This window comes from Lissotriton helveticus, chromosome 7 (assembly GCF_964261635.1).
Source record: "Lissotriton helveticus chromosome 7, aLisHel1.1, whole genome shotgun sequence".
NCBI lineage: Eukaryota > Metazoa > Chordata > Amphibia > Caudata > Salamandridae > Lissotriton > Lissotriton helveticus.
Window position 1 is genome coordinate 1,357,064,897 of NC_136068.1, and position 14,034 is coordinate 1,357,078,930.

General features: G+C 47.4%; 1 protein-coding gene across 2 annotated transcripts in view; it reads right to left on the reverse strand.

The window, feature by feature from the left end:
* LOC144770276 (bMERB domain-containing protein 1-like) overlaps nt 1-14,034 on the reverse strand; it is a 499,712-nt gene that overhangs the window by 214,603 nt on the left and 271,075 nt on the right. For both annotated transcript variants that reach the window (XM_078654667.1, XM_078654666.1), the window contains exon 3: nt 12,721-12,794. In XM_078654667.1, coding sequence (XP_078510793.1) covers nt 12,721-12,794 — 74 coding nt within the window. The remainder of the gene's footprint in view (nt 1-12,720; nt 12,795-14,034) is intronic.

A 14,034-nucleotide genomic window follows, 5' to 3' on the forward strand; every position in this document is an offset into this window, starting at 1 on the left:
TCGGGAGGGGGAATAGTCCCAAAAGGCAGACCTCGATTGTGTCCCATGGCGTGCCTCCGTCAACTCCTCCAACCCCCTGACAACCTCTGACCAAAATCCCTGCAGCACCCGTCAGTACCATATCATATGAAGAAAATCCGCGTCATGCGTCCTGCACCGCAAACACACCGCGGTCGTCGTGGGAAACATTTTTTGTATAGTAGCCGGGGCACGGTATGCTTTATGTAGAACAAATAACTGAATCGTTTTTAAACGGCAATTCCGAGAGACTCGCCGGGGATGTTCTAGCATTCGAGCCCAATCTCTATCGTCCAGCTCCCGCCCCAAGGTCAAGTCCCACTTCTGCCTAAGATGTATCAGTGGAACATGCAAATGTTCTCTCATCACTCGGTAAAGCCAGCGCACCAAGTGTCGGCCATGTCCCATAATGTGTAGTGATCTCAGTAATTGAAAAGTCGTCGGTTAGCTCAAGGCCCATTGAGGGGAAGAGTCCTCCCCAGTTCCATGAGTTTGGTCTTTAATACATTAAACTTGAAGCAGGATGTGTACATCCAGCTGTCAACCCATTCCAGACAAGGGACCAATGTGAATGGTAACGGGTCACTGTCAAGACCAAGTGAAAAAACCAGCAGGGGAACTTTGGTGTAGGACAATGTTGAAATCCCAAAGGGAGTGATAATATCGGCCAGAGTTTGCAGGAACAAGTTAAATAATGTGGGACTGAGTGAAGATCTCTGTGGTACCCACAGGTGACGGGAAAGACCTTGGATTAGCAGCCTTTGTGAAATACCTGGAAGGAGTACTCCTTCAAAAAGGAGCTCACCCCATCCAGGAGCTTGCCAGAAACACCTGCTCTGCTAATCCATTCCAGAAGTGTGGGATGGTCCATGGTGTCAAACTTAGGAGTTTAATAGCAATTTTGGCCTCTTAGTCCAATCTCCTCTTTGCATCCTCCAACTCCACTAGGAGGGCAGTCTCAGTACTGTGCTTGGGCCGAAAGCCGGTTTGCATGTGGCGCAATAGAGAGTTGAACTCTGGAAAGTCTGAGAGATGTCTATTAACATATTTCGCAGCTACTTTACTTATTTCAGGGAGTAAAGAGATCGGGCAATAGTTCTCCAGGCTTGATGGCACAAGGTTGGGCTTCTTTATAATTGCCTTGACCATTACGTATTTTCAACGCTGTGGCACCGAACCCAAGTCCAGAGTAAGATGAACCATTTGGAGCATGAAAGGGAAAATTGTTTCAGCCTCAAGACTAAGAATATTGCAGGGCGGATCAATGGGCACCCAGAGGTGATTTGACCAAAAAGGGCAGTAAACGTGTCCAGAGTAAGGAAAGCGAATTCAGAGAGAACAGGAGAATCACACTCTTTACTGCTACTCATGAGGATGGGATCGAGGCTTCCATCTACCTTTTAGAAAGATCAGTAAATATATGAGATTTTGGTGTCAAAAAAGCAGCCATCGCATTTCATCTGCCCTTTGATGGTTCTGAAATAGGTCCATTAGAGGTTGGTTCAAATAAAGCTTTTGTGATCCTAAACATTTCCCTCAGGGTGTTAGCATTTTCAGTAATTCTAATTTCATAATAAGCGGCTTGCGCAAGCTTAATTTCTGCATGGTAGGCCCTTACTGTTTCCTGATATATGAGTTTTCTACATTTCCTACAATCCTACCTCTATTCCCTCTCAGCAATCGCACTTTTTTCTTAAATCTCTAAGATGAGGGAGTACCAGGGGCAGACTTCTTTTTAATACTTTGCTTGAATAAAATATTAGAAATAGTTTGGCCAAGGAATGGGTTGTCCATTCTGAAATCCTGTTGTTATCTTGAAGGTTTGAGCCCAATGAAGGTGAGGTCATACTGAGGATCCTTCTCTAATTGTGAGGATTTAGTCACGACCAGTGAACCTTCCAACACCAAAGGTTTCAAATGTGAGGGCGGGCCAGGAAACAGGAGGTTCGAGGGGATTAAAAAAATGACAAGTCCAAGGGACTGGTATAGGGTCCAAGTCCTGAAGCTTGGGATTGTTTGAAAAGTTGGGGCCAAGCAGATGCCCCTTTTTGTAGGTAGGGCCGTATACTCTTTGCCCCATTTCAACACATCAAGGTTGTCCAGTAGACTAAACGCTAAGGAATTGTCTGGCTCATCAAAGTGAAGGTTCAGGTCACCCAGGATAAAGCATCTGGTAGAGCCTGGTTGCATAAGAAATCCATTCAATTTGCTTTTGAAGCAGGTAAAGGGTAAAGAAGAGGTGTAGCCACCTAACTGGAGAACCAGCTCCAGCTATTTCTGGCGCAGAAGGACAGGACTTTATAAGAGGTGCACTGGATGAGTTAGGAGCTGCATGACTTGCCTCCTCATGGGAATTATTTGCCCCATATCACAGTCATCTTATCACTCCCAGAAAGCTGTGTCTAAGGTGAAGCACTTCCTAGATCATCATGAAAGTAAACATCAGCAGTCTATTAAAAAATGAACTAAATAATCAGAGACCAACTGTAGTTTTTACAAATGTGGGGTCCCTGGAAGAATTTATATAAAAATGATAATGCCTCAGTTCGGGCACAAAAGAGAAGCAAATGGTGCAGGCTGCAGTACTAGTGGAGGGAGACCTGGACCTGGCCACAACACTGACAGTGACCTACCAGTTGGTGCCGTCGGATGGTTCAATCGTCCTATAGTCAAATGGGTGCTAAAGTGGCAAAATAAATGCTAGGATGCGGTGCTGCACCCCTTGAGTTATGTCCTCCAGAACTAGATCTTGCTGACTTCCTCCCTCAGCAAACCCATTTACGCATTAAAACCACCCGCTATCCCTGGCCCTGGCCTTTAACAAGCTATTGGTCTGGTGATTTTGCCCTGGGCCACAGCAGTCAGCAACGCTAGGGGTACATAGCAGTACTGCTAAATTTGCAATTTTCACCACTCCTGATGTCATTTTTCCTACATTGACTTGTGCTGAAAGCGAGTACTAAATTGTGCAGTGGATGCTGCCTGCACAGGATTCAGTATATATGAAAGTTACTTGAAATACTGATATACTTTTGCATCTATATAGATAAGATGGTTTGAAGAAGTCCTGCTCTCAGCCATAATATTGTCAAAAGATAGCACATTTCAGCCAGATATTCCCCAAACATCTAAATGTCTTTCCACCCCAGAACTGCTATGTTAAGGCCATATTTGAGCCAAATTTGAGCCCCACTCTCTTCCGTAACACTACAACCAACCAACTACCTCAAAACCCCTGTAATTTATACACCATTGCAGATATGGATTGTAAGAATTCCACTCTCATCTCGAGCTACAGCCTTTCCTTCTGAATTGTATGGCAAAGCAATAAGATGATAATTAGCACCTTCGTGCAATATCTGGTGCATATAAAAACTACATGATTTAGGTCTTGGATGCCATCATTACAAAATTCCCAAATTCATAGGAGAGCTTTTCCCAGGCCCCCCTGGCATACTTCAGGGTTAAAATGTTAATTACCAATTAATTAATTAACTAATTAATTACTAGGAATAATTGAAATTTTTTAAGGTCAATATTCCAGGTCAGAAAAGGTTGGGGACTTTTCAATATATATGAGGATTGTATGTTTCCTTTTTTAAACATGATTCAGTATCAAGGCTTGTACTAATATTGCACATTTGTTTAATAGACCTTTAGCTGCAATGCAGGCATTTCATCTAATGTATATTTTTTTGAGATGAAACATCCTTACAGCATAAATAAAGTTTCTATAAAAAACAGACTGTTCTCTTTTTCTATCAACATTTTCACAGCACATTAACCTTCTAAGTGTAAAAGCTTCACTCTTTATCAAGCGGTGACCCCAAAGGAGCACTGCTGTTAATGCCTGTGCAAACGAGCTAATCAATCCAAATTCCAACCTCAGCACCTGGACAGTGGGTAGCCTAATACATTCAGATGATCTCAGATAACACAGTTGACGCAAGATTTTACCCTCTATTGAGCCTAAAATGGACCATTGTTCTTCTTTAGTTATTTCCACAGCGAATAAAATGGACTTTTAAACAATAAACTTACAATAAATGAACAAAATGGTGAAAACCAAAAAAGCCTTAGGCCGTTACCATGAGATGCCTTACTAGAAACATGCTGTATATGTTTTTTTTAATTTAAACTACTAGTCAAAAAACATTTCCTAAAGCCTTTCCCTTTAAAGATCAGAAAATTACTTTTTGAGGTATTGATTTTTAAAAAGTGCCTGTGTGCATAGTGTTGGCCAGCGGCGGTCCCTGCAGGTAAGCAGGGTGGGGCGGGGGCAGGGCGGGCGGGAGGTGGGGAAGTAGACAAGCGACGCAATAGGGAAAATTAAATAAATAAATATTTCCTATTCTGTCCTCTGTTTGCCGCGTGTCAGGCGTTTTTTCATGCCCTTCGGAGTTAGATCAAAAATCACAATGTCATCTGTGTACATTAAGGAGGGGAACTCGCTATCTCCTATTTTTGGGACATCCTCATTAGAATTATTTAAATCCAAAGGCAAATCAAATATATAAAGTGAAAATAATAAGGGCGCCAGCAGACAACCCTGTTTTAATCCATTATAGGTAGTTATTCTGAACGAAAGGCCTTGGACACCCCTCTGTGATACCTGACACCAAGTTGATGAGCGCAATGCTCTAATTTTTCTTATGAGGTTTGCGGGTGTGCCTAGCCATAATAGTTTTCTCCACAAAATGTGTCTATCAACTCTTTCAAAAGCGGTGCTAAATTCTATAAACGTAGTATAAACAGATTATCCAAAGATGATTACATATTTTTCTGCTATTAATTGCAGCATAGCTATATTGTCTAGTGTGCAAAAGTTTTTCCTGAATCCAGCTTGTTCTATGGGGTATTATCTGTTCTTTGACCACCCAATCCTGAAAATGTTCTAGGATACTTTTTGCGAAGATCTTCCCAACTGAATCGAGTAAGGCAATCTGCCTATAATTGTTAGGGGACCTTTTTTTTTTTTTGAGTGAAACTATAATGGTCCCGAACCACGATTCGGGGAGTACTTCATAGGCATAGCACTAAAGCTATAAAGCACTAAAGTCAGCTGCCATCACAAAAGATTCAGCAAATGGCTCTAATATCTAGACCCTGGTTTCCATGCATACTGTAAAAAAATATCTATTCGATTGATGTGTCTATTTGTTCCCTTTGGGAACTTGGAATTCACAGAACATTGCGATTTTAGCACAGCTGCCCAGGGTATCTTTCCAATCTATAGGACATTCATACAAAACATGGTGGAGGTCATTGAACTTCGGTATCCCTATAGGCTGATCACCTGAGACTGCCGAAGGGCACAGTGTCTGCCTTCGGTAATGGAAAAACATGAACAGCAAAGTGAATTAATGACAGTTGGCTCATCTTTGCACTACTACAAATGTAGTTGTTTGCAGTAGTGGCTGCTAAATGAGGGGGTAGTGGAGCGGGAGGGTTGTTGGGGGGGGGGGGGCGGGGGTATTCAATAATATTTAAAAAATCCTTCACCCAAAGACCCCTCAGCACCACTCACATAGGTCTGCCCTGCCCCTTGCCATTTTTGTGTATGATTCTCTGCTGACTCTGCCCTGGTCCACAACAATCAGACCCAGGGAGGCATATGCAGCATCACTGCTAAAACAGGCCCTGCCCACCGCTGCTGACATCACTGCTCCAGCTTGGCCCTAGAGGGCAAATTAAACCTCACCCAGGACTGGTGCAATAGTACCCTCTCTATCTTCTTTTCCCCTCCCTCTTAAAAAATAGACTGTTTCGATTGGTTAAGCGCAAAAACTCTGCAGCCATTAGTGTTCAGTTGCTTGGTGTTCTCCTTTTCCTTTCTTCTTCACGGTGAATAGTGGGGCAAGGCCCCCAACACCCCCTACGCCCAGGTGCCCCTGCGTCACAGTGATGAGTGAACAGAGGCAGTGTGACACAGACTAAAAGAAAGAGGCTAAAATGAATGAGAGCAAGACAAGGGATGTAGAAGAAAGAAACATTAGCAAAAAAGAGAAGGGCACGGTATGTGAGAATGTGCATAAAGGTTGAGTTAAAACACTGTGCAAGAACAACATTTGCTACATTAATTGAACAAATACAACAACTCAAGTGAAAGCTGAATGGCAGAGGGAGACATTTGCAAAGCCTCACAGCTCCCGACTCGGTGTAATTTATCTTAAACTATGGGTTGCTACACAAAGACTATTCGTCGTTTTCAAAAACACAACAAACCGCTGAGGGCAGTGAGAGGACCTGCGCTGTTCGACAATCTGTACCCTGCGTGTGAGTTCCTGCAACAAGAAGTCCACTTACAACAGTGCAGAAAGCATATTGCATTTCAAACAAGCTTTGTTCTACTACGATCGAATTCCTTGAGTTTGTAAAAAGCACAGCCCAGTTTCCTCTATTGAGGTATAGGTTTTGGGCTAATATTCGTGAAAGCAGATTATGCCATTCAGACTTGTTTTCCTCCATCTCTGGACTCACACGTTGCACGTTCATTAGAAATACTCGAGTGTCAGAAGGTGGAGACAAAAGCACACATCTGACATTGCATAACCTGAGGTCTTTGCTGAGGGGAAATATGTGCTAAATATAGGCAATTAAACATGACAGCTTGGCAAACATGTCAAATATAGCCATTTCGGTCACATGCTTAGAACTCTGCCTGTGTCCAAGTCCTCTGTAATTAGTCACTGTTTGTTACATACATAAAACGTGTTTAATGCATGAAGAAAAGAAATGAAGTGAGAAAAAGAGCGCACTCTCGGAATATATGAATGAGATTCATTCTTTACGCCAGACAGAGGTTCAGCATATTTGAAATGGACCAAAAATAATGCTTGTATTTAACAATCTAAATTAAAGGTTTCTCTGCATTTATTGTTTCTTTGGAATGAATCATGCATGGATGAATAAGGTGAAGTAAAATGTGGAAACCTACGTCTGAAATCTGTCTTGGACACATAACACCCCAGTCTATTAACAAAACAGCTCCCGGGTACAGTTAAAGGCAGGTGTGCTGAGAGGCCTTTCCTGGAGTGCAAACCCCAGGACAGGTAGGCTTTGAATGAGGGATTCATTGTGCATATCTGGAACAGGAGTGCGAGGGGCATTATCGGGGGGGTGGAGAGAACTTCGTATAAAAGGGATCAAATGCCCTGATTTTGGGCTTGTCTTTGATGTTGATGCATTAGGTGACAGAGTTTTGGATAGGGAATGGAGTGCAAATGTTGGAGCATCAAGAAAGAAACATACCTGAATCTTGAGTTGGCACAGAAAGGTTTGGTGTTGGTGTGGTAAACAGAAGGGGGCAAAGCCACAGGTCCTTTTGAGCATTAGGGTAAGGAATTTGTAGGCGGATGTGTTGTACACCGCGATCGAGCCTGCCTTGGGCCTTATGCTGGCAGGTATGCTCCTGGCTATCGAGCTAGAATATTAAGGTATACAAATATCAAGGACAAAATATAGAAAAGTAAGTATAGATTCCTATACCTAACTCTAGCTATATGTACCATAACAATATACATATATATTCATAGTCGCGTATGTGGATTTAAGAATAGTTAATCTATGCTTCCTCTATATGTACTTACCTTTCCATACTTTGGTCTTTGATATTTTGTCCATGATATTCTTATATCTTAATTTTCTTGGCCTACATAATCAGTAGTACAATCAAGATAGAGGCTGATTTTGAAAGATGAAGCACAGCATAGGTTTGTAAGTGTAAAAACATTTACTGTGGGTTAGAAGAAGTAGCAGGAAACTCAAGATGAAGGCAATAGGTCAGTCTGCTTAGAGCAGTGTATTAATTGGGATCTTGGTCGAGCTGAAGGTGATATGAAGGTGTCATGTATGACGTTTGAATGTGTGGTAGTGAGCAGACAAGTTGATCGTGATAATGAAGGAAGGTGGATCACTGTATTTCTTTATAAACGTGATCTCAGAATTTGTCTACAAAGGACAATCGAGATCAGAGTCATCAAGAAAAGTGAAGTGCAGTGCAGTGATGGAGGGAAAGGATATGATGTCTGTGCTGGAAAGGTAATAGTGAAACAGTCCTTTCACATGTGGCACCAAATGCGATCCACTGGCATGGATTGCACGAGTTTGTTAGGTACTGAATGATAAGATATGTTTATCACTGCAAACAGGTAATGGAAGAATTAAACATAGGTGATGATGTCTACCTGAAAGGTAGTGAAGAGGCAGGAGAGGATGGCTGTCCACCACACCTTTAGTCTTTTTTTGTTTTTCAGAAACAAACTCCCAAACTGGGAGTTTGCTTCTTAACAACAACAAAATAATGACTCCACACACTAGGAGTTTTCTCCCAGGGAGTTGTGTGGGCATTATTTATTTTTTCTGTTGAGAAAAAAATGACATTACATGCGTGACCTCTGACCCTCTGGGCCGGTCACCCCACGCACCGAGCTCACTCCTCCGGGTGTGAGTCCAGTGTGCCCCCGCTGCCGCCAAGTGCCGCCACTGCCCGTTTGCTGTGCCCCTGGTTCCAGGCGAGTGCGGCCGCTGCCCGCAGCGGTACCCCTGGTCCCCGGCCGCTGCTTCTGGTTGTGCCCCGCCTGCGCTGCCTGCTCCTTCTTCTCCTTGCTAACTTTTGCTCCGCCGTAGTTACTGTTTGTAGCCTGTATTTCTGCCTGTGTTTTTCTCACCCACGTTGTCAGTTTTTCCGCCTTAACCCGCTGTTGTCCCCTGTCTCCCCTTACTGAGCCCAGCCCCTGCCGCGTTTTCCCGCCACCTCCCCGCCGCTGCCCCCCTGCGGCCCCGCCTACTCCTCTGTGTCGCCCTTCCCATTCGCCGCCCCACTCCCGCCTCCCAGCTGCTCCTCCCACGCCCCACCCCCCCACTCTCCTCATATGGCAGAGTGGCCAACGCGCAGCGTAGACGCGCAGCGGGCGCGCCAAAGGTAAGCCCGTCTGCGCCCGTCCGCGCCTGGACCATGCCCAGCGCTGGAACCCCTGGCCCCCGCGGAACCCAGCACACCCGCCGGACGTACGACACCGCCACCCTCAACGCACTGAACAATGGCCGAGTCCCGGGATGCTACCGAGCCACCCCGAGACGCACCCACGGAGCATTCAGCTACCACTCCTGCAAGTTCACCTGCATCCGGAACTGCAATGTACCCGCACCCACCAAGCCGAACACCAGCAGCAACCACCTGAAGTGCATCCTGCTCAACACCCGCTCCATCCACAGACACGCCATAGAACTCTGGAACCTCCTCGACACCACATCCCCAGACGTCGCCTTCCTCACGGAAACATGGATGAACGCCTCCTCAGCGCCCGACATCGCCATCACCATCCCGGAGGGCTACAAGATCACCCGGAGAGACCGCGCCAACCAGACCGGAGGGGGCATCGCCATCATCCACAGGAACACCATCCGCATCACGACCAACACCAACGACACCCTGCCTACCGCCGAACACCTGCACTTCCAGATCCACATCAACCCCAAGACCACCCTCAGAGGCACCCTCATCTACAGACCCCCGGGACCACGCACACAATTCAGCGATGACATCGCCGACTTCATCAGCCCGCACGCCCTCCCCTCCGCTGACTACATCCTCCTCGGAGACCTCAACTTCCACCTGGAGAACAACAACGACCGCAACACCACCGCCCTGCTTGACAACCTCGCCAACCTCGGACTCAAGCAGCTGGTGACCACCCCCACCCACCTCGCCGAACACACACTCAACGCCGTCTTCTCATCCAGCAAAGACATCGCCTTCAGCCACGCCACCGGGCTCCACTGGACGGACCACAGCTGCGTCCACTTCAGCTTCAGAAGGACCACGATCCACCACCACCAGCAACAGGTTGCACGAAGAAGCTGGAACAAGATCACAGCCGACCAGCTCGCCGCATCCCTAAGCCAGCACACTCCCGCCAGCTCCGAGAACCCCAGCCAGGCCGCCGACAACCTCACGAAGTGGATCAGCAGCTGCGCAGACGACCTCTCCCCTCTGAGGACCCCGCCCAGCAGACCCGGCAGCAAGAAGGCCCCATGGTTCACCGACGAACTCAAGAGCTCCAAGGAGAGCTGCCAAACCCTCGAGAAAGCATGGAGAAGAGACCCGACACCAGACAACATGACCACCCTCAAGCTCGCCACCCGAAAGCACCATCAACTGATCCGCGCCACCAAGAAAACAGCATTCAAGGAGCGGCTGGACAACAACGCACACAACAGCAAGGAACTCTTCAACATCGTGAAAAAGCTCTCCAACCCCAACGCCGGAAACGACATCACCCCATCGCAAGACCTCTGCAACTCCCTCGCCTCCTACTTCCACAACAAGATCCCGGACATACACAACAGCTTCAGCACACAACCAACGCTCCCCACGACCGCACCAACGCCCCCCACCTCCACCCTCAGCGCCTGGACCCCGATCAGCACCGAAGACACCATCCGCACGATGAACTCCATCCACTCCGGATCTCCGACCGACCCCTGCCCTCACCACGTCTTCAACAAGGCCAACGCCGTCATCGCACCCCACCTGCGGGACATCATCAACACCTCCTTCGACACTGCCACCTTCCCCGAGAGCTGGAAGCACGCCGATCTCAGCGCTCTACTAAAGAAACCTACTGCGGACCCCACCGACCTCAAGAATTACCGCCCCATCTCGCTCCTCCCGTTTCCAGCCAAAGTCATCGAGAAGACAGTCAACAAGCAACTGGTCGCCTTCCTTGAGACGAACGGATCCCTCGACCCCTCACAGTCGGGCTTCAGGGCCAACCACAGCACCGAGACCGCCCTCATCGCCGCCACCGATGACATCCGAGCCCTGCTTGACAACGGAGAAACAGCGGCCCTCATCCTCCTAGACCTCTCCGCGGCATTCGACACTGTCTGCCACCGCACCCTAGTGCAGCCCCTCTGCAATGTCGGAATCCAGGAGAAGGCACTGGAATGGACCATCTCCTTCCTCGCTGGAAGGACACAGAGAGTCCGCCTACCACCGTTCAAATCAGAAGCCACCGAAGTCATCTGCGGCGTCCCTCAGGGCTCCTCGCTCAGCCCCACCCTCTTCAATGTCTACATGAGCCCCCTTGCGGCCATCGCACGCAAACACAACCTCAACATCATCTCCTATGCCGACGACACTCAGCTGATCCTCTCCCTGACTAACGACCCCGCCACCGCCAGAGCCAACCTACACGAAGGGATGAAAGACGTAGCCGAGTGGATGATGACCAGCCGCCTGAAACTGAACTCAGACAAGACGGAAGTCCTCATCCTGGGCTCCTCACCCTCCACCTGGGACGACTCCTGGTGGCCCCCCGCCCTGGGCACGGCACCCAAACCGACAGACCACGCACGCAACCTGGGCTTCATCCTGGACTCTTCCCTCTCCATGACCAGACAAGTCAACGCCGTCTCCTCGTCTTGTTTCAACATCCTGCGCATGCTACGCAAGATCTTCCGGTGGATCCCCACCGAGACCAGGAAGATGGTCACCCAGGCCTTCGTCACCAGCCGACTGGACTACGGCAACGCCCTCTACGCCGGAACAACCGCCAAGCTCCAGAAGAGACTCCAGCGAATCCAGAATGCCTCAGCGAGACTCATCCTCGACATCCCCAGACACGGCCACATCTCCAGGCACCTGAGAGACCTGCACTGGCTCCCGGTCAACAAGAGAATCACCTTCCGTCTCCTCACCCACGCACACAAAGCCTTACACAACCAAGGCCCGAGCTACCTCAACAGCCGCCTCAACTTCTACACTCCCACACGCCATCTCCGATCGACCAGCCATGCCCTCGCCGCCGCCCCCGCATCCGAAGATCCACTACAGGAGGAAGGTCCTTCTCCTACCTGGCCGCCAAGACCTGGAACTCCCTCCCGACCCACCTCCGCCTGACCCAAGACCACCTCGCCTTCAGGAAGCAGCTCAAGACCTGGCTGTTCGAGCAGTAGCGGACCCCCCCCTCCCCCAAGCGCCTTGAGACCCTCTGGGTGAGTAGTGCGCGATATAAATGTCTTGATTGATTGATGGATTGCTTCACCCTAAATTGGGTGGGCAGTGTAATGCCCTCCTCTGAAAGCCATTGGCTATGAACGAACCTGTCCATTGCCAGAGCCAATGGAAACCTTACAGTCTCTAAATGAGAGAAACCAATGTTTAATGGTTTTTGCCCTGACTCTTGGCTGGCAGTGTCTCCTAGCTGTTTGTATTTGCCTACTGGACCTTACCATCTTCTTATTGCTAGAGTTGGACTCTAGGCTGAGGGAGTCAGCATGTTATAAGAATGTTGGCCTCCAGGGTTGCCCTGGTTGCTACTTAGGATCTATTGGCTGACAATGTCTCCTGGTTTTAAGACCATCAGCTGGCAGTATCTGATGGTTGTTAGTGATGGGCTATAGACTGCTACTGTATTCTGGCTGTGAGTGGCTGGCTCTGGGTATCACTGTCCCGTAGTTATTAAGTTTTCTCAGCTAGAAGTGTCTCCTGGTAGGCAGTTTTTGGCCATGAAATGCTAGGGGCTTCGGTGCTTCCTGTTTGCTCGTGGGTCTTGGGTTTGCAGTGTTTCTCTGACTGCTAGTGTGTGTCTCCCGATAAGTAGCACACCTGGCAAAGGAATAGCTATTCATGTGAAAAAGGAGGATGAAACAGAATCAGCTACACTAGTTTTACAAGCACCCATTTTCCCATCTCACCTGGAACTGAGACTAGTTTCTGCAGCTCTTTCTTTAATCGAGTAATTTCTTTGCACAGCTGAATATCGTCCATCCTGTAAGGAGAAAGAAAGTGGGACAAGATGAATCACACAGAATATGTAGGAGATATAAGATATAAATTCAGCATAATTAAATGTAGCTGTTCCTCAAGGAAGTAGCACGAACATTAAAATACCCCTCACTTTGAGCCAAAGCTCTGATGGCACCAAGTAGGTGAAGCAAGTGAGCTTGAAGCTCCCTAGAAGAGCTCCATTATCTCTTCCATCCAATCATCTATCCGTTCACCCTTTTGCCCTTTCGGTTACCAGCCATTCCATTCCATCCACCCACCCTTACATCCGTCATTTGACTAACACATCCATCAGTAACAGACTACATCCATCATTCGATCCTTTTGTTCATCAATTGAGCCATCTACTCACATTTCTATTTTCTTTGCCATATATCCATCTGCTCAGATTTTCATTTACTATGCTGTCCATCTATCTCTCCATCCTCCCAGATTTTTATTTACCGTGCCATCCTTTCACCCACCCTTTCATCCTCTCAGATTCCCATTTACTCTGCCATACTTTCACTCCTCCATCCATCCTACCGTCCATCCATCCATCCATCCATACATCCATACATCCTCTAAGATTTCCATTTAAGCTGCCATCCTTTCAATCCATCCATCCTCTCAGATTTCCATTTACTCTGCCATACCTTCACCCACCCACCACCCACGAGTCCATTCATAATTCCCTACATCCTCTCAACTTCCCATTTACTCTGCCATCCTTTCAATCCACCCATTCTTTCAGATTTCCATTAGTCTGTCATCCTTTCATCCTTCCACCCAACAACCCATACACCCAGTCATACACCCATCAGGTTCACCCACTCATCCATCCATCCTTTCACCCACCTACCCATGCTTTCACATCTCATGATAACTGACTATGATATGATAAAACTAAGCTGTGTTGGGTATAAGTGGTATAACCTGTATCACGCATTGTGTTGGTTGATTAAGTCAGGCATATCAATGTGTCATACCGGTTCTGGCTCCATAATAGCTGATCATGTAGACTATCTCACCTGTGTTGGATATTTGTAACACATTCTGTCTAAGCTGCTTTTGTAGAACAACTTAGTATTCTTGAGACTTAAGGTGCCGGGCTGCTGTTTTGATAACAAGACTGGTACCAGATCCATAGATGATATGGTAGATTTCAAGGAAAGTAGTGGTTTTCAGTGAAATGGATTCCAAAGAAACTTGTGGGTCGTGTACATTTGCAGGTGGCACATCTG